Genomic DNA, 18,033 nt, shown 5'->3' with positions numbered 1-18,033 from the left:
TTTTCCTCTGTGCGTTTGTACCAATGGCAGGAGACACTTTACATGTTGCTGATTTGGCAGCTTTATTTGAAACTGCCAGATACCACCAACCTTTGCATGTTCCTTCCTTTTTGCCCTTTTACCTATTACACTGTTGTATTATTGAGATGTTTCTTGTTTGATGTGTGCGCCTACATCTTAGATCTCGTATTAAACATGTCACATGAAGTGTGTGCATGTGTATGTGTGTGTGTGTGTGTGTGTGTGTGTGAGAGAGAGAGAGAGAGAGAGAGAGAGAGAGAGAGAGAGAGAGAGAGAGAGAGAGAGAGAGAGAAAGAAGAAGAAGAAGAAGAAGAAGAAGAAGAAGAAGAAGAATCTACACACTTGGAAAACCCTCAGGATCTGATAGTTCCCAACCAAGTGTATGATGCAGAAGAGAGCTTTAAGCATGGCAAAAAGAACTCTTGGGCGCTCCATTCCCTGTACTATAGTTGAAGGAAACACAGTATTGAAATATGCTGTTATGTCTCTGCAGGTTACCCACAGGGGCCTTGAAACTTATAACTCGATTATGGCAAATGATAACCTTCATGCAAGACACCCCCCCCCCCACCATCACAGAGATACAGCCCCATGCTCTGGGCTGCGGCATGTGTCCAGGAAATTCTCATATTTTTTTCTAGCCTTAATGAGTTTTCAGCAGAGATGTCTTGATGCCTTACGTTCATTGGACCGTTTGCAAAGCTGAGTTGGGCAATGCAACAAGCTGCTTGGAGAGGAGGCCTCAGAATGCTGCTCACTGAAGAGAGGAAGAGGAGGAGGAGAAGGAGAATTCATTTTTATATGCCAATTTTCTCTACCACTTAAGGGAGACTCAAACCAGCCTACAATCATCATCCCTTCCCCTCCCTACAACAGACACCCTGTGAGGTAGGTGCGGCTGAGAAAGTCCAAGACCTGACACCTGACAAGCACCCTTTGGATGCTACATGCAAAATGCAAACCAGAACAAGCAGCTTGAGACCCATCCCCAATCCATCTCCCCAAAGGAAAGGCCCAGCCAGCGTGGGAGAGCCAGCGTGGTATAGTGGTTAAGAGCGGTGGACTCTAATCTGGAGAACCGGGTTGGTTTCCCCACTGTTACACATGAAGCCAGCTGTGTGACCTTGGGCTAGTCACAGTTCTCTCTGAACTCTCTCAGCCCCACCTACATCACAGGGTGTCTGTTGTGGGGAGGGGAAGGGAAGGTGATTGTAAGCCGGTTTGATTCTTCCTTAAGTGGTAGAGAAAGTCAGCATATAAAAACCAACTCTTCTTCTCTGTTCTCCCTTGTCACAGAAGCTGACAAGAGAAACAGGAAAAAGGCAGGAGGGTGCCTCCAGTAAGCCCTGCTCTCTTCACTTTTCTTTCTTCCAACTGCTACCATTTCTAGAGGCAAGACTTGGATGCACACAAGAGATGGCCAGGAAAGTTTTAAGCATGCATCACGGTGCTTGTTTCTCACATGTCTCTTCTGTATTAATAGTACTAACATAACACTTGGGTCTCAGACAGTCACAGGGTATGCAAGCATGAAGAATAGTGTCCACCTTGGGGGTCTAGACACCCCCCGTGTTAAGTCACCAGGTTCCACTGAGGGCTCTGGTACCTTTATTAGTTCCACAGAGGAGCAAGCTGCAGCAAGCGTGACTTTGAATATGACAGCACTGCAGTTCTAGGAAAAGTCTGCCCAAAGCCTCCTTGCTAAGCAACAGAGGTAGTTGTACAATTTGGGGTGTGAAGCAACGGGGTGGGGGGGAGGAGAAGGAAAGAGTGGCAGACTAGGGAAAAGCTAGAGCCGCAGTCACTAGCACAGGAATGTAAGACTTTCTGGATGCAATCTTGATTTTGCTGTACTGTAAAGGAGGCAGAATGATGATAGTTAAACGGCAGAAATCCACAAACAGTAGGGCAGTGGGAGGTAACCCGTGACACAGGCGTCGAACAGAAGCATGCTGCCATACCGTTTTGTTCACCCCACTGCGATGATTTTCTACTGACATTTTGAGGGAGCTGGAAGTATTTTCTTTAAGTCCTGCCTGGCCCTCTTCCCACACCACAGGGCAAATTTTAGCCGACTGTTGCTGACTACCACATTCCAGATCAGCCGTCATCATCTCCTGCTACCAAATTGCAGCAGGGCACCTTAAACCGGCTGGATTTTTACCATGTGAGCGTCTATAAAGCATTTGTTCTGGAGAGGCTTGTCCTAATAGTTTTCCTATGCCGCAGCAAAACACAAGCACCCTCAAGGACAGAACTCTGCCTCATCGCAATACAGGTAACACAAGGTGCTCGTGGCTTTGTACCAGCTGTACCAGCTGCCTCACTTTTTGGCAGCTCCATCTTGCCGCTGGCACCCTCCCCCCCAGCTGATTAATTTGTCAGAAAAGAATTCTCCCGTCTCCCACACCTCACCTTCCGTGCCATGATTAGCCCTGAGGGTTTGTGTTGTACTTTGGTGACCACCCCGCCATTGCCGGCTCCCAGCTCCGAGATCCTCTCAAAGTCGTCGTCTTTCAGCTCTCCGACTTTGGCTTTCTGGGTGAGGAAGGCTTCCAGCCGCTTCTTCTGCTGCTCGTCCAGCTCCAGCTCTTCCAGTTTCTTCTGGAGGTCGACAAGATGCGCTCTGAAGAAAAGCAGGGGAAGAACCATTGGGCTTGCATGGATTCCCTGCCCTCTCCCTTCTTGCTTCTACCAAAGCATTGCTGTTCTGTACAAGTTTGGCTCTTAACTGTCCCAATGCTGGCTCCTAGGAACTGGAAGTATCCTTGAGCCTGGTGCGAAATACATGAACACATGAAGCTGCCTTATACTGAATCAGACTCTTGGCCCATCAAAGTCAGTACTGTATGCTCAGACCGGCAGCAGCTCTCCAGGGTCTCAGGCAGAGGTCTTTCATATCACCTGCTTGCCTAGTCCCTTTAACTGGAGATGCCGGGGTTTGAACCTGGGACCTTCTGCATGCCAAGCAGATACTCTACCACTGAGCCACAGCCCCTCCAGACAGCCTATGTTTAATGTTACTTATCAGAAGTCAACAAAAAGAGACAAGTGACATCTACCACCACCTCTGAAAATAGAAGTTATGTACCCTTTCCTATATATATATATATATATATATATATATATATATATATATATATATATATATATATATATATATATATAAAAAAAGGGGCACAAAAAAGAAAAAGAAGGGAAAGGGGAAATGAAATAGAACATGTTTCATCTTCCGAGCTTCAAACATAATTTAAATTTAAAGAGAAAAAGATATTACCATAAATCCTGTCATTCAACATTACAACATCTAAAATTCACTGAAGAAAAAAAAGTAATATTTTGCCACCTAAACCTAACTTCTATCAATTATCTTAAACATTTAAGCATCCTTTGTATCACTTCGAACTGTCATCTAATAGATCATTGGTTTCTTTTTTGTTAAATTCTTTGTTTGCCACCTGAGCTGTAGTCATAAAAAGGCTGCCATTTCAACACAAATTCGCTGTTGATTTCATATTAACCAGTTGGGTTAGTTTGGCCATCCATGCAAAATCAGAAAGTTTGGCTATCCATTCTGTGATATCAGGAGTTGTATTTGATTTCCAATACTTGGCGTAGGGAATTCTGGCAGCAGACGTACCCTTTCCTTACAGTCCCATGAAGGACCAAAATGTGTTGCTAGGCGACCCTCACTGCTTGTTAAGGGTATTCACAAAATCAAGCCCACCCTGCCAACCAACAACTCTCAAATCACCTGGACTCCTGTTGCCTGGATTCCCTTTTGAACTCCTGGTGTGCCTGAATCCCCCAGTCCAGAGGCAGAATTCAGACCCACACTTGACTCCCTCCAGTTTTGAAGCACTGTCTTCAAAACTGCCAGCCCCACCGCCAAGGCTCCTTTCTTCACACTCACTCCAACTAGACTTCAAACCTCACAAGCCTGACGAACCTTCCCTTGTCCCCCCACCCAGCTCCTCAAGAAGGTATTGGCGTCCACCATGCTATCCCTTGCCTCCCGCTGGTTCTTTCCCGACTAGCCCACGCCACTTCCCCATCGACAGCCTCACGACCCCACACAGCCTCTTTCCTGACCTTGATCCTCCTTCATCGAGTCTTTTAATTTCCACCCATATCTCCTTCACTGTCTTTTTTTCAACTCTTCATTTGCTCAACTTCACACAATGCACAGTTAAATTGTGGAACTCCCTGCCCCAGGATGTGGTGGTGGCTGCCAACTTGGAAGGCTTTAAGAGGGGAGTGGACATGTTCATGGAGAAGAGGGCTATCCAATGGCTACTAGTAAGAATGGATGCTAGTCATGATGCATACCTGTTCTCTCCAGGATCAGAGGAGCATGCTTATTAGGTGCTTTGGAACACAGGCAGGACAATGCTGCTGCAGCCGTCTTGTTTGTGGGTTTCCTAGAGGCACCTGGTTGGCCACTGTGTGAACAGACAGCTGGACTTGATGGACCTTGGTCTGATCCAGCATGGCCTTTCTTATGTTCTAAATGCCTCAGCCCCAATTCACCCTACTGACAACATCCCCCTAGCTTCATACACATTGCTGGAGATGTGCTGGCCCAGGGGGAAAAATAGGGAGAACACGTCCCCACCCCCCCGGCAACCCCCTCTCAATTTGTTCCGAACAGAAAAATTGGGAAATTGAGGTTCACTGGAAAAGGTCTCCCATGAAACATTTTCTCTTTTAGAATGACTAAAATCCTTACAGGATGAAAAAGTTTGAGGACTTTTCCAGTATTTTCTATGAAAATTTTGGGGTACACTGCAAAAACCGACCCACCCCCCTTTTGGAATGAGTGAAATGCAGGACAAGGAATCTCTTGAAATGTACAGTATGAAGATTTTTATATAAGCCAATCTACACCATTGATTAATTAATACATATACCATAGACACATTTGTCAACAATATGCTACAATGGGCATGATAATATATAAAAGAATTCATTGTTTTCAATGTTATATAGTTCAACATCCAAATATGCTGGCACACCTACCTATTGTGACTATCAGAATATTTATGCCCAAATAATAATACACTCTTTTGTTTACTGTAGAATTTGTTTACTACCTTCAACTTATATTTCCCTACCTCTCAGATGGCAAAAATTAAGATACATGTGCTAATGAGCCAGCGTGGTGTAGCGGTTAAGAGCGGTGGACTCTGATCTGGAGAACTGGGTTTGATTCCCCACTCCTCCACATGAGCGGCAGAGGCTAATCTGGTGAACTGGATTTGTTTTCCCACTCCTACACATGAAGCCAGCTGGGTGACCTTGGGCCAGTCACACTCTCTCAGCCCCACCTTCCCCACAGGGTGAGGTATGCAGCTCTCGAGTACTGGGTAGATTTGCAGTGTTTCTTAGTTTTCTGATATTTATACTTCTTAAACTCCATAAATATGCCAAATAGTACAGTGTTATATGCTAAGTTATAAATGATGCATTGTATGTTGTTAAATCAGTAAAAGCAGCTTAGGTTTGGAAAAATAGTACCGCGTATATTTCTGTTTCTCCCTAAAATCCCGCCCCCCCCACCAATGGAAAAACATGTTTTTTCCCTGGCTTCAAAAAATTTCCAGAAGTTTTACACCATCTCGACCCCTACTCTCTTTAGTCATATAATTCTTTGCAAGCCCACCTTTTCCCCCAAGCTGTTGGCCTCCTTGTGCTCCCTGCCCACTCCAGTCAGTGTTCTCCAGGGCCATACTCGATCCTTGTAAATGAGTCTATCCATTGCTTCTGGGTGTACTCCCAACACCGCTCATTTCAGAAATTAAACCCAGGTGGAAATGTTACCAGGAGGGAGGCAGAAAGCACAAGATTTTTTACAAACCCCTCTGGCCTTTAAAATTTAAGCAGGATTTTGTCTGCTGCAGCAGATGACCTGCGGAAATCCCTCCCCGAGGGGCTTCATTGGTCTACTTCCCATCCAGTCTTAAGAAGGGCACTATGGATCATTTCAGCCCTGCTGGGTTCCCAAGGTTGACAGCACAATGGCATTTCCTAAGGTTGATATCTATAACCATATGTCAAATGCGTTTCGGCCGATATGGCCTTCCTCGGTGGTTTGAAACCCGTGTAAAACATGCACACATTTACAGATATATATACATATACAGACAATATAAAACAGACCAGGCATGTAATGGGTTGTATACTATATTACCAATTACACAAACATCTGGTAAGATTGTCTCAAGTTGTTATGCTGGGCTGTATATGTCTCTCATATAAGATGTGTGCAGTTATTGACCTGGTACCCAGCTTCTTTTTTCTAGGTTGAGTTTTAGTCCCCTCTTTTTTCTTTTACTCATTTCAGCCCTGACCTAGATGGCCCAGGCTAGCCCGATCTCGGAAGCTAGGCAAGGTTGGCCCTGGTTAGTACCTGGACAGCAGATCACCAAAGATGTCCAGGGTTTCAAACCACTTCTGAACATCTCTTGCCTTCGAAACCCCATAAGGCAGGGGTGAAAAACATATGTCCTGGTGGCTGGATCCTGCAGCTTGAGAGCTCTTATGCATCCCGTGAGCCAGCTCCCCTCCACCCCCGGTCCCAAACAGGGTTGGTGAGCCCGCTGCAGGCTTTCCAGCCGAGGCAGCCATCCCACCCCCCAGTCCCAAGGTGCCAATGATCAAAGACTGTTGAATAAAAGAAAATACTGTAGGAGTGTTATTGTTTTAAGCATGTTTGTATTTTAAGTAAACAATAAAGTAGAAAATAACGCCATTAATTAGTTTTGCTATGCCTTCTATAAAGTTTGTATCTCTGGTACCTGGCATTTAATTTTATGGCCCAGCCTGACCAAGTGAAATTTATGTCATATCTGGCCCTCATAATAAATGAGTTCGACACCCTTGCCGTAAGCAGTCACCACAGGTCAGCTGTGACTTGATGGCACTTTCTACCACCACGCACCATTTCATTCTGCAGAGTGAAGAGTGGTGGCCGAGAAATTTTATCCCGTCGCTCTTAAGGCCGCTAGTGTCCTGGGTGTATTTTTGTTGTTGTTGTTGCCTAATGTGCCTTCATTTTTAATGCAGTAATTTTTCATCTTACAATATCACAAACTTTCAGGGGAGGCCTTGTGATACGAAAAGCCTGCGAACGCATTAAAATTATCAATCCCCTCGGAAAAAGAAGAGGAGATGGATTGTAAATTCCAAGCCACAGCCAACACTGGGGTTTCTTGGTTTCCGCTCCTAATTCTGCTCTTTCCAGTGCACCGCCCAGACTCCTTGTGGGTTCATATTCATACACTGTTCCTCGTGCTCTGTAATCCTAGACCTACTGTATCATTGATTGGCTGTCTTATGCTGTACGAATGCTGTATTTTGTTCTGTAATTCGCACTGGGTATCAGGGAGAAAGATGAACTATAAATTAAGTAAATAAATGCATGAATAAATGCCTCCCTACATAACGCTTGCCCTTCTTCCCTCCAACATCACCCTAGAGAGGTTAGCTTCCTTGTCTTTCCCACAACCACCCCTCACTTAACCCCAGCCACTCTTGCCAAGGCTCTCACAGTTCCCCCCTACCCCTTTCCTACAAATCTCCCCAGACAGCCTCCCTAGTCTATAATGGGTTTCGGCTGTCTAATGCACCCCCACACACACACATCTCGCTCTATTAACAGCTGCCTCCCAATCTTAGCTGTCCCTCAAAAGTACATGTTGTCACGCACACCCTCCACCAAGCTGTTGGTTTCCTGCATCCCTCCCCCAAACCCATATATGGCCTCCTTCAGGGGCTGCTCTGTCCCTCAGGAGAAGCCCTTTACCTCCCCACTACTTCCATCCCAACATTCGTTTTCCGGTTAAACCTACTCAGGTTTCCACTCCTCTTCCATGTGTGGATTTTAACTAATTCCCTCTCCACACTGAAGGCCTTCTATCCCATGGCCTTCCCTCTCTACCTCAGTCCAGTAGCAATCAACACTCACCTTAACCAGCATTAATGATATTGTCTGCAGTAAAAAACAACACCTGTAATACTCATTCACTATAAAAATAATCTGGAAATCATTAGAACTTATTTCTGTGCCCCTTTCTGCTCCCCCATTTCTCCGCCTGCTTCCATATACCCACTCCCCCTTTCAGTCTCCAGATGCAACCCATATCCCCATCCCTTACTTTTCCTCACTCCCATCATACTAAATACCACTTAATGACTAATAACATTGATAATAACTATGGAAACGTATTGATGGGAACCCTGATCGGGTGGAAAGGTGGCATAAAAATGTTTAAAATACGTAAATACCATTCTAACATGAATACTGGTAAATCTTCTGTTTAAACACCCCTCCTCCTTCGCCAGATTCCATATACACATACAAACACAACCCTCCTTTAACAGTCTAATATAATCCATCCCCACCATGCATCTCTCTTCCTCCATTCCACAGATGGATCAATCTCCCCCTTTGAAATGTCTAATGCCTTCTTCCATCTGCCTTCATTATCAGGAGCACCCCACCTTAGGTTCATTGCTTCCACTGTTTTTCTTCACTCCAAATCCCAAACATTTATCTACAACAGCGGGCATATCCACAGCAATGTGACAATCTCAATATCACCAATTATTTCTGATATGAATAAAACACCATGGCACCTTTGAAGACTAAGGGTTTTTTTTATTTCTGCAGAACCTCAGTGTGGTGCAGTTGGCAGAGAAGGATCTGGGAGAGCCAAGTACAGCTTGCTGGGTGATTCTGGACCAGTCACTCTTTCTCTCTCAACAGTACCTAACTGTTGGGGCTGTTCTGATAAAATGGAGAAGAGGAGAACAATGTAAGCAACTTTGGCTCTCCACTGAGAAGAATGAATGAAATAAATACATTTTGGAGACTACTATGATGCAAGTTTCATTGCATATGAAGAACTGGGCTCTAGCTAATAAATAAATAAATAAAGCTGATGCTGGAATAAAATGTTGTTAGACTTCAAGGTGTCACAAGACTCCTCCCTATTTTTTGCTTGAACAGCCGAACACGACAACACATCTGGAATTATTAGTCATATCAGCTGATTTCCATGACAGCATTAATTCTAGTAACTGCCTCCTGTATGCTTTCTAATAGCACCCCCACACTTGCCCCATCTCTCCCTCTTAGCAATATTAAGGACGTTGGGAGGGGCTATGGCTCAGTAGTAGAGCATCTGCTTGGCATGCAGAAGGTCCCAGGTTCAATCCCCGGCATCTCCAGTTAAAGAGACTAGGCAAGTAGGAGATGTGAAAGACCTCTCTGCCTGAGACCCTTGAGAGCCAGTCTGAGTAGACAATACTGACTTCGATGGACCAAGGGTCTGATTCAGAATAAGGGCCGTAGCTCAGTGGTGGAGCATCTGCTTGGCATGCCAAAGGTCCCAGGTTCAATCCTCCGGCATCTCCAGTTAAAGGGGCTAGACAAGTAGGTGATAGGAAAGACCTCTACCTGAGACCCCGCAGAGCTGCTGCCAGTCTGAGTAGACAATACTGACTTTGATGGACCAAGGGTCTGGTTCAGTATAAGGCAGCTTCATGTGACAACGTTGATATTACCACCAGCACATAAGCACAAATAACAATGAATAAATGATCAATGTCAACGTTATTGAATATGGGACACCAACAACAATAATGCGAACGTGAATAATCTACAAACAATAATCACGAGATGAATAAAACGAACCCAGATGAAGAGAACATTAATTAAACGAGCCGCATTCGTTTTTAGACATCCAACAGATATGACTGTGATCAACAACTTAATGGCTTGAACATGAATAATAATATCCACGAAAAATACATATAATAGACCCTAATGAGTATAATAAGCTCCCCCGGCCCAGGTTCTTTTTGAACGCCCCCTCCCCTCCGGCTCCCGCCTGCCCCCTCCCCGCCACTCACTCGGAGCCGTCGCCCTCCCCCCCGGTGGGGCTGGGTCCCTCGGCGATGGTGGGGGTGATGTTGAGGGCCGGAGGCACCAGTTTCCTCTTGGCCGGCATGGCGGCGGCGGCAGGGCCAGCGGGCTGCCTCCTTCCTCCTCTCGCCTAGCGAGGGCCCCGCCTCAGCAGCAACAGTGGCAGCGTCGACGTCGCCACCCCCCTCGTAGTCATCGCCCGGCTCGACGCGCTACGCCAGGCCGAGGCTGCGAGGCCTAGTCCGAGTGCGGATGAAGGAGGAGGGGGGCGTGGCCGACGTCCGCCCGCGCGCGAGACCCCTCTCCGGGCTGCCCTGATTGGCTGGCGGGCCGAGCTCCTCGGCGCGCGGCCCTGAGCCCGTCCTCGATAAGTCGGGGCGAGGGAGGGCGCGCTCCCGACCGAGACTGGGACGGGTTGGTTTCCCCCCTTCCTTCCCGAGCTCCCTCAGGGAGTGGAGCGCGCGTGCGAGAGAGAGAGAGTGGTGGCTTTCGATTGGCTGGACATCCGTGGGTTAGGTGCAGGCGCGCGCCAGCGAGGGAGGAGGAGTAGAGAGCGCGCGCCGCCGCAGAAGAGTTTCTCGATCTCCTTTCTCGTGGCTGACCGGCGCGCGCATGCGCAAACGGACTGTTGAGAAAAGGGCGGGGAAAGGAACCGGCGCGCGGGGAAAAGAGCAGAAAATTAAAGCCTTTTCCCCATAGGGGGGAAACAAGATGCATGTGGCAATCAATGAAAGAAGAGAGGCTCCTGAGAATGCGCAGAGGACCTTTTCAGTAGTTAACGTGCCACCTGGGAGTTTCAGGCTAGGTTCTGACGAAGAGAGCTGTGACTCTCGAAAGCTTATACCCAGAACATCTTGGTTGATTTCTAAGGCCCTACTGAAGTTCGATGCCATATTGGCTGGAGATTAGCTGTAATAGCAGGAGACCTCCAGCCACCACCTGGAGGTTGGAGCAACCCAAAACAGCACTATAACACTATAAAGCAAATAAGTGAATTTTATAAAGTGCAAAGTGAATAAATATATACAGCATATACAAAGGGAGTACAACCAGATACAAAATTTACAATAACAATCCAATAAATATGACTTATCAAGAGGATGCCAAGGATCCTGATTCAACAGGTAAGTTCAAGTAATCAACCAATTAAGGTATCATTTGATATTAGAATTTTTTGAATCATTCAAATTCTTTTTAGGTTGCAGTTATTGGAACAAAGCCACAGGAAAAAGATGTCAGACGTGTTGTCTAGATCGGGACCACGTTTCGCATATGGCTTCTTCGGTGACCTGTATCTGTGTATCAAAAATGCATGTATTCAACTAATAAATCAACATTTATAATAGACATTAAAACATTATTTAATCAATAATAAAAAGACTATGCAAGCATAAATATTCTTACCAATAATAGATATAAGTATAAGGTCACTTTATAAAATTCACTTATTTGCTTTATAGTGTTATAGTGCTGTTTTGGGTTGCTCCAATTATCCTTACAGCACTGAGCCTTCTTTTCTTGTGGTTTACCACCTGGAGGTTGGCAACCCCAGTATAACGCCATAGAGTCCAATGGCCAAAGCGGCCATTTTCTCCAGCGGAACTGATCTCTATTGCCTGGGGTAGGGGCTGTGGCTCAGTGGTAGAGCCTCTGCTTGGCATGCAGAAGGTCCCAGGTTCAATCCCCAGCATCTCCAGTTAAATGGACTAGGCAGGTAAGTTATGTGAAAGATCCTCCGTCTGAGACCCTGGAGAGCCGCTGCCGGTCTGAGTAGACAATACTGACTTTGATGGACCAAGAGTCTGATTCAGTAGAAGGTAGCTTCATGTGTTATTGAGTTCATGTGTGAGATGAGATCACTTGTAATAGCGGGAGATCGCCAGCTAGTACTTGAAGGTTGGCAACCCTAATTCGAAGCCAGCTCTTCAACATGGCACCTGTTGTTCAATGAAAGAACAGGGTTTGGATGATTGTTATCAACTATTGGCTGAAAGTACACCGTCATCCAACAGGTTTTAATGCCTTTCCTCCTTTCACTCATCCCTCAATGTACTTGGAGAGAAGGGATGGTTAAAAATTTTTTAATGTTAGCCATAGACCCTGAACAATTATTAGAACTAGGATTCAGGAAGGCGAAAACATTAACCCACCAACGCCCTACTGATATTGAGATGGAAAATGAGATATCTGCCCTTCCAAATTCATACAGGAATATTGCACACGCAAAAGGACAGTTGAGAAAAAGGCAGAGAAAGGAACTGAAGAGAAAAGAGCAGAAAATAAAGCTTTTTCCCAGTGGGGGGAAACAAGATGCATGTGGCAATAAATGAAAGAGAGCTCCTGAGGATGCACAGAGGACCTTTTCAGTAGTTAACGTGCTACCTGGGAGTTTCAGACTAGGATCTGACCAAGAGAGCTTTGAGTCTCCAAAGCTTATACCCCGAAAATCCCATTGGTCTCCAAGTCCTTACTAGATTGGAAGCTATTTCTTCAACATGGCACCTGTTGTTCAATGAAAAATGTGACATAAATTGAATTTCATAAATATCAAATAGGCATAATGGATGAAGGGTGCCTTCCTTGAGGGCCCTAGTTGTGCAGAAAGGCGGCATGCAAATGTTTTAAATAAACAGCAAAATCACGGACTTTATTCTGTATTATTTCTGACACACCCACAATAATCAAGATGGAAGCAGCTCTGAGGAGGTACATAAGTGCCTCTTGCTTTTGCCACCAGTGAATAAACACAGTTACGACAGCCTTCACACATCTGAACGTTGGGACTAAAGGAGACGCAACTGTACCCATGATAATGATGCTTGTATTGGCACATCTGAATGCACTTGCTATAGGCCCATTTGGTATGAAGGTGGTATGTCGCCTGCACGGTGTGGTGTAGTGGTTAAGAGTGGCGGACTTTAATCTGGTGAATCAGGTTCGATTCCCCACTCCTTCACATGAAGCCTGCTGGGGGACACATGAACACATGGAAGCTTCCTTGTACTGAATCAGACTGCTGGTCCATCAAAGTCAGTATTGTCTACTCAGACTGGTAGCGGCTCTCCAGGGACTCAGGTGGAGGTCTTTCACATCACCTACTTGCCTAGTCCCTTCAACTAGAGATGCCAGGGACTGAACCTGGGACCTTCTTAATGCCAAGCAGTGGCTCTACCAGTGAGCCACGGCCCCTCCCCTTGACCTTGGTCCAGACAGTTCTCTCCGAACTCTCTCAGCCTCACCTGCCTCAAAAGGTGTCTGTTGTGGGGAGAGGAAGGTGATTGTAAGCCGCTTTGAGACCCCTTAAAGGTAGAGAAAAGGCAGGATATAAAAACCAACTCTGCTTCTGCTTCCTTAGGCTGCCCATCGCACGATAGCTTTATGGAAATGAGCCAATGTGAGGAGAAATGTATGACAGGCGCACGTGCTTTAATTGTGGTCGCTGCCACAGCTATTTTGTCCATGTTCTAAATCAGCGCAACTTCCAGGCTGCTTGCAGACAATGTGGGTGTATGTACCATGATGAACAGCGGTCCACAAGGACCCTCTGAGGACGTTTGCAAGTGTTTCACTCAGACAGGTTTCCAGTGTGTAGGGATGCCAGCCTCCAGGTGGGACCTGGTGATCTCCTGGAATTACAGTTCATCTCCAGACTACAGAGATCAGTTCCCCTGGAGAAAATGGATGTTTTGGAGGGCGGACTCTATGGGATTGTATCCCATTGAGGTCCCTGTCCTCCCCAGACTCCATCACTAAATCTGGAGTTACCCACCTGGATCAGGCAACCATAAACCCCTAGAGATGCCAGCCTCAGGGTGGGAACTGGGGATCCCCTGGAATTACAGCTCATCTCCAGACTACAGAGATCAGTTCCCCTGGAGAAAACAGATGCTTTGGAAGGTGGACGCTATGGCACTGTACCCCACTGAGGTCCCTGCCCTCCCCAGGCTCCATTCCCAAATCTCCAGGAGTTTCCAAACCTGGATTTGGCAACGCTACATCCCCATCCCCTGCCCGGTGGCCAGGGGGGTCTTGGCAACCCTATCACGGTGGTGTAGTGGTGGGAATGTCGGACTCGGATCTGGGAGACCCAGGTTCGAAGCCCCAGTCTTCAACGGAGGCTTGCTGGATAACCTTGGGCCAGTCACTCAGCCTAAACTACCTCACAGGTAGTTTAATGTAAGCTGGCTAGGGTTCCCACTGGGGAGAAAGGCAGAGTATGAATGAAATAACTAAATGGCCTCTGGAGATGTCTTCTGTACAGAGCCTGAATATCTTTCATTCTAGGTACTAAACATGGGTTAAACATTCATAAATAGGGAGATAATTTTTTTAAGCCTAAAGCAATAAAAACATAAAATAAATAACCAGGTGGCACTTTTTTGGGTATTTTCTGTATGTCTAGAGTTGGGGAGCCCTGACCTGGATGGCCCAGGCTAGCCTGATCTCGTCAAATCTCAGAAGCCAAGCAGGGTTGGCCTGGTTAGTATTTGGATGGGAGACCACCAAGGAAGTCCAGGGTTGCTATACAGAGGAAGGCACTGGCAAACCACCTCTGTTCGTCTCTCCTTGAAAACCCCATAAGGGGTCGCCATAAGCCGGCTGTGACTTGACGGCACTTTACACACACACAGGGTTGGGGAAGGCAATGGCAAACCATCCCATAAACATAGTCTGCCTAGTAAACGTTGGGATGTGACGTCACCCCATGGGTCAGTAATGACCCGGTGCTTGCACAGGGGGCTATCTTTACTTAGGATTGCCAGCTCTGGGTTGGGAAATACCTGGAGATTTTAGGGGTGGAACCTGAGGAGGGCAGGGTTGGGGGAGGGGAGGAACTTCAGTGGGGTGTTAAATTTAAAATTTATTAATACGGTCGACTGACCAATCACGTGCCAATACATCAAAATTTCCAGACTCTAGTTTTGCACCGCAGAATCACAGACTGCCCGTACATATAAAGGTGTAAGATCAATAAAAGCAACCCCTGTTTAAAATTATCATGTTAAAATTGATAAAATTGTAAACTATTCTAACAATCATTTTCTAATAAAGTTTTGCATGTTTTAATGGCAACGGCACAGAACTTGGCAGTTCGGAGCGTAAGCGGAGGGTCTTCTCCTAATAGGAGCTTCTTTGCCAAAAGCTCAACTGACTCTTCAGGGAATTTACCAAGTAGGGGGGAAATAAGCTTTGGGGTGTAATGCCATAGAGTTCAGTTTCTGAAGCAGCCATTTTCTCCAGGTGAACTGATCTCTGTCGCCTGGCTATCAGTTGTAATACTAGGAGATCTCTACCCACCACCTGGAGGTTGGCAACCCTAGGTATATATACACACCAACATACTAACCGGGACTGATATCCAAGCTGACCCAAGGCATATATAGAATGAAGAGTGGTTCCCTCTCCACACAAATACCCTGGGTATTGGAGGAAGTGTCACACTGCTCTTAACAAATGTCTCTCAGCACCCTTGTTAAGCAAAAATTCCCTGGAATCCTTTCGAGAAGACCAGTGTTTCGTTATGACCTCCAGTTGGCTGACAGGACAACTGGCTTTGGTTTATGTTCTTGCCTTCTGCTTCCCGATACTCAATACAGGTTCTCCAAGAGTGTTGGATGTCTTCTTTAGCCACTGGTGCTGAATCACAAATCATTGTGGGGGGAAATGGCAGTTTTCCATGTATCGCAGCCATTTTCCCCCTCCCCACCCCACTGCTGCCATTTGGAAGCATCGAAACCCGCTGTGCCGTTCCGTTCTTCTCTTCCTCCCTTCTCCATCCATCTGCTAAGTGCTCACATTGTACCCCGTCCCCATGGCAGCGAAACACCTCTCACACTGCCATCCTAAACAGACGTACATCTTTCTAAGCGCCCATTGACTCCGGGTGATTTAGAAAGGCATGACTCTGTTTAGGATTGCACTGTCAGTCACTTAAAAATAGAAAGAACAGAACGGGGAGGGAAAAAAACCCTCTTTCATGCTTGTCTCTCTTCCTGGCCAGCCTGTAAGAGACAGAACTGGATTTGCAAATAGATCGGCTGATCATGCACTTACACGGGTTTGTGAGAGAGAAAGTCACGCTACCATTATGAAAACTCCGCATCTCTTGTGGAATGAAAGAGTTGTTGTTTATACCCTGCTTTTCTCTACCATAAGGAGTCTCAAAGCGGCTTACAATCACCTTCCCTTCCCCTCCTCACAACAAAGGCCGAGAGAGTTCTGAGAGAACGGTCACTAGCTCAAGGATCCTATCCCCATTTATTTTATTTTATTAAGTTCATATCCTGCCCTCCCCAGCAGAGCCGGGCTCAGGGCAGCGCACAAGATATTTACAAAAAAAAATTCCATCATTAAAACATTTTAATTTAATTTTAAAAAGTTTGCCCCCTAAAATATTTTAGTGCGCTTATTGTGATACACAACTACAACAGAAATAACCAATCAGCTCCCCGACCCCACAAACAATAATTATGATTGCCAACCTTCTGGTACTAGCTGGAGATCAGTTCCCCTGGAGAAAATGGGTGCTTTGGCAATTGGACTCTATAGCATTGAAGTCCCTCCCCTCTCGAAACCCTGCCTTCCTCAGGCTGCGCCCCCAAAATCTCCAGCTATTTCCCAACCTGGAGCTGACAACCCAAACAATAATATACATAAGACGAGGGGGGTTGGGAGGCCAGTGTTGATGAAGGACTAAGGTTGCCAGGTCCTCTTCGCCACTGGTGGGAGGTTTTGGGGGCGCAGCCTGAGGAGGGCGGGGTTTGGGGAGGGAAGGGACCAATGCCATAGAGTCTAATTGCCAAAACTGCCATTTTTCTCCAAGTGAACTGATCTCTATCAGCTGGAGATCAGTTGTAATAGTAGGAGATCTCCAGCTATTACCTGGAGGTTGGTAACCCTATGAAGGACTGTAGCTGACCTCAACCATAGGCCTGGCGGAATAGCTCAGTGTTGCAGGCCCTGCGGAATTCCCCAAGGTCCCACAGGGCCCTGGTCTCATTAGAAAGGCTATTTCACCATGCAGGGGCCAGGGCAGAGAAGGCCCTGGCCCTGGACAAGGCCAGCCGGATACTCTTTGGGCTGGGGACCCCCAGGAGGTTATTATTTGCAGAATGGACTGTTTTCTGGGGCACATACCAGGACACTGTATGATGCTTTATTCAAAATAAGGTTGCCAGGTCCCTCTTCACCACCGAATAAGCATGTAAGCTATGATCTGAAATGTAGTTGGGAGCATCCATAGATTCTCCATAGTTCCATTGGCTGTTCCATTGGCTCCTCCCCTCCACCACATGAAAGCATTAATTAAGTTTTTTAAAAAAATCCACTGCATAACTAGGACATTTTTTTTAATCTTTCAAAACCAGGTGTGAAATATTTGCATCAGAATTTGCAAATCACAGGTTTCAGTGTGTCCCAAACGGTCATGGAACAGAGACTGTGAGGAGCACAAAAAGGATGAAAAAGAAGTGACCACGAGTGACCCCCATGTTTCTGTTATGAGTAGTACCTAAGAAGCCAGCGTAGATAAGTGGTTGAGAACGGGGGACTCTAATTTGGAGAACCGAGTTTGATTCCCCATTCCTTCACATGAGCGGTGCACTCTAATCTGGAGAACTGTCAGGCTGTTATCTCGGTTTCTCTGTTGCCTCTGTTCCTTTGCTGAACCGTCCAGACTTCAAGGACAGCTTCACATACCAAACCTGGGAACGCTACCCCTGGGAAAGTGTGCTCTGTTTATGCTTTGTGTGCTCTGTAATCTCCCGCCTTTTCAAGCTTTATATTGCCAACTAACGAGCAAGACCCTCATAGCTGTCATCTTATCCTATATGCACTGTATTGCCTATTTGACCAGTAAAAGCCATCTGCTTGGATTCTAACTGTCTCTGTGGTGATTTCTGGTTCTTTGGGTCAAGAGCTGACATTATGACAGCTATCACTACAACTCTTCTTCAACGATCCCCTAGTCAGGCTAGAGCCCTGGAGGGTTCGCCTGCCACTCGGATAGGAGCTAGGAGGTCGCTCTCCGAGTGAACCGGGACTACTACTTCCTGGAACCCTGGAGTCCTCATGTGGGGATCCTA

At 46.4% G+C, this 18,033-nt stretch overlaps 1 protein-coding gene across 1 annotated transcript in view; it reads right to left on the bottom strand.

The window, feature by feature from the left end:
* Positions 1–10,048, bottom strand: part of MAP2K2 (mitogen-activated protein kinase kinase 2) — a 29,093-nt gene extending 19,045 nt beyond the window's left edge. The window contains exons 1-2 of the mRNA XM_056867707.1: positions 9,937–10,048; positions 2,437–2,647 (exon numbers count right to left, since the gene is read on the bottom strand). Coding sequence (XP_056723685.1) covers positions 2,437–2,647; positions 9,937–10,034 — 309 coding nt within the window. The 5' untranslated portion in view covers positions 10,035–10,048. The remainder of the gene's footprint in view (positions 1–2,436; positions 2,648–9,936) is intronic.
* Between the last annotated feature and the right edge of the window lie 7,985 nt (positions 10,049–18,033).

This window comes from Euleptes europaea, chromosome 2, assembly GCF_029931775.1.
Source record: "Euleptes europaea isolate rEulEur1 chromosome 2, rEulEur1.hap1, whole genome shotgun sequence".
Taxonomy (NCBI): Eukaryota; Metazoa; Chordata; class Lepidosauria; order Squamata; family Sphaerodactylidae; genus Euleptes; species Euleptes europaea.
The sequence above is the reverse complement of the archived record's forward strand: the minus strand, read 5'-3'. Positions and strand labels throughout refer to the sequence as shown.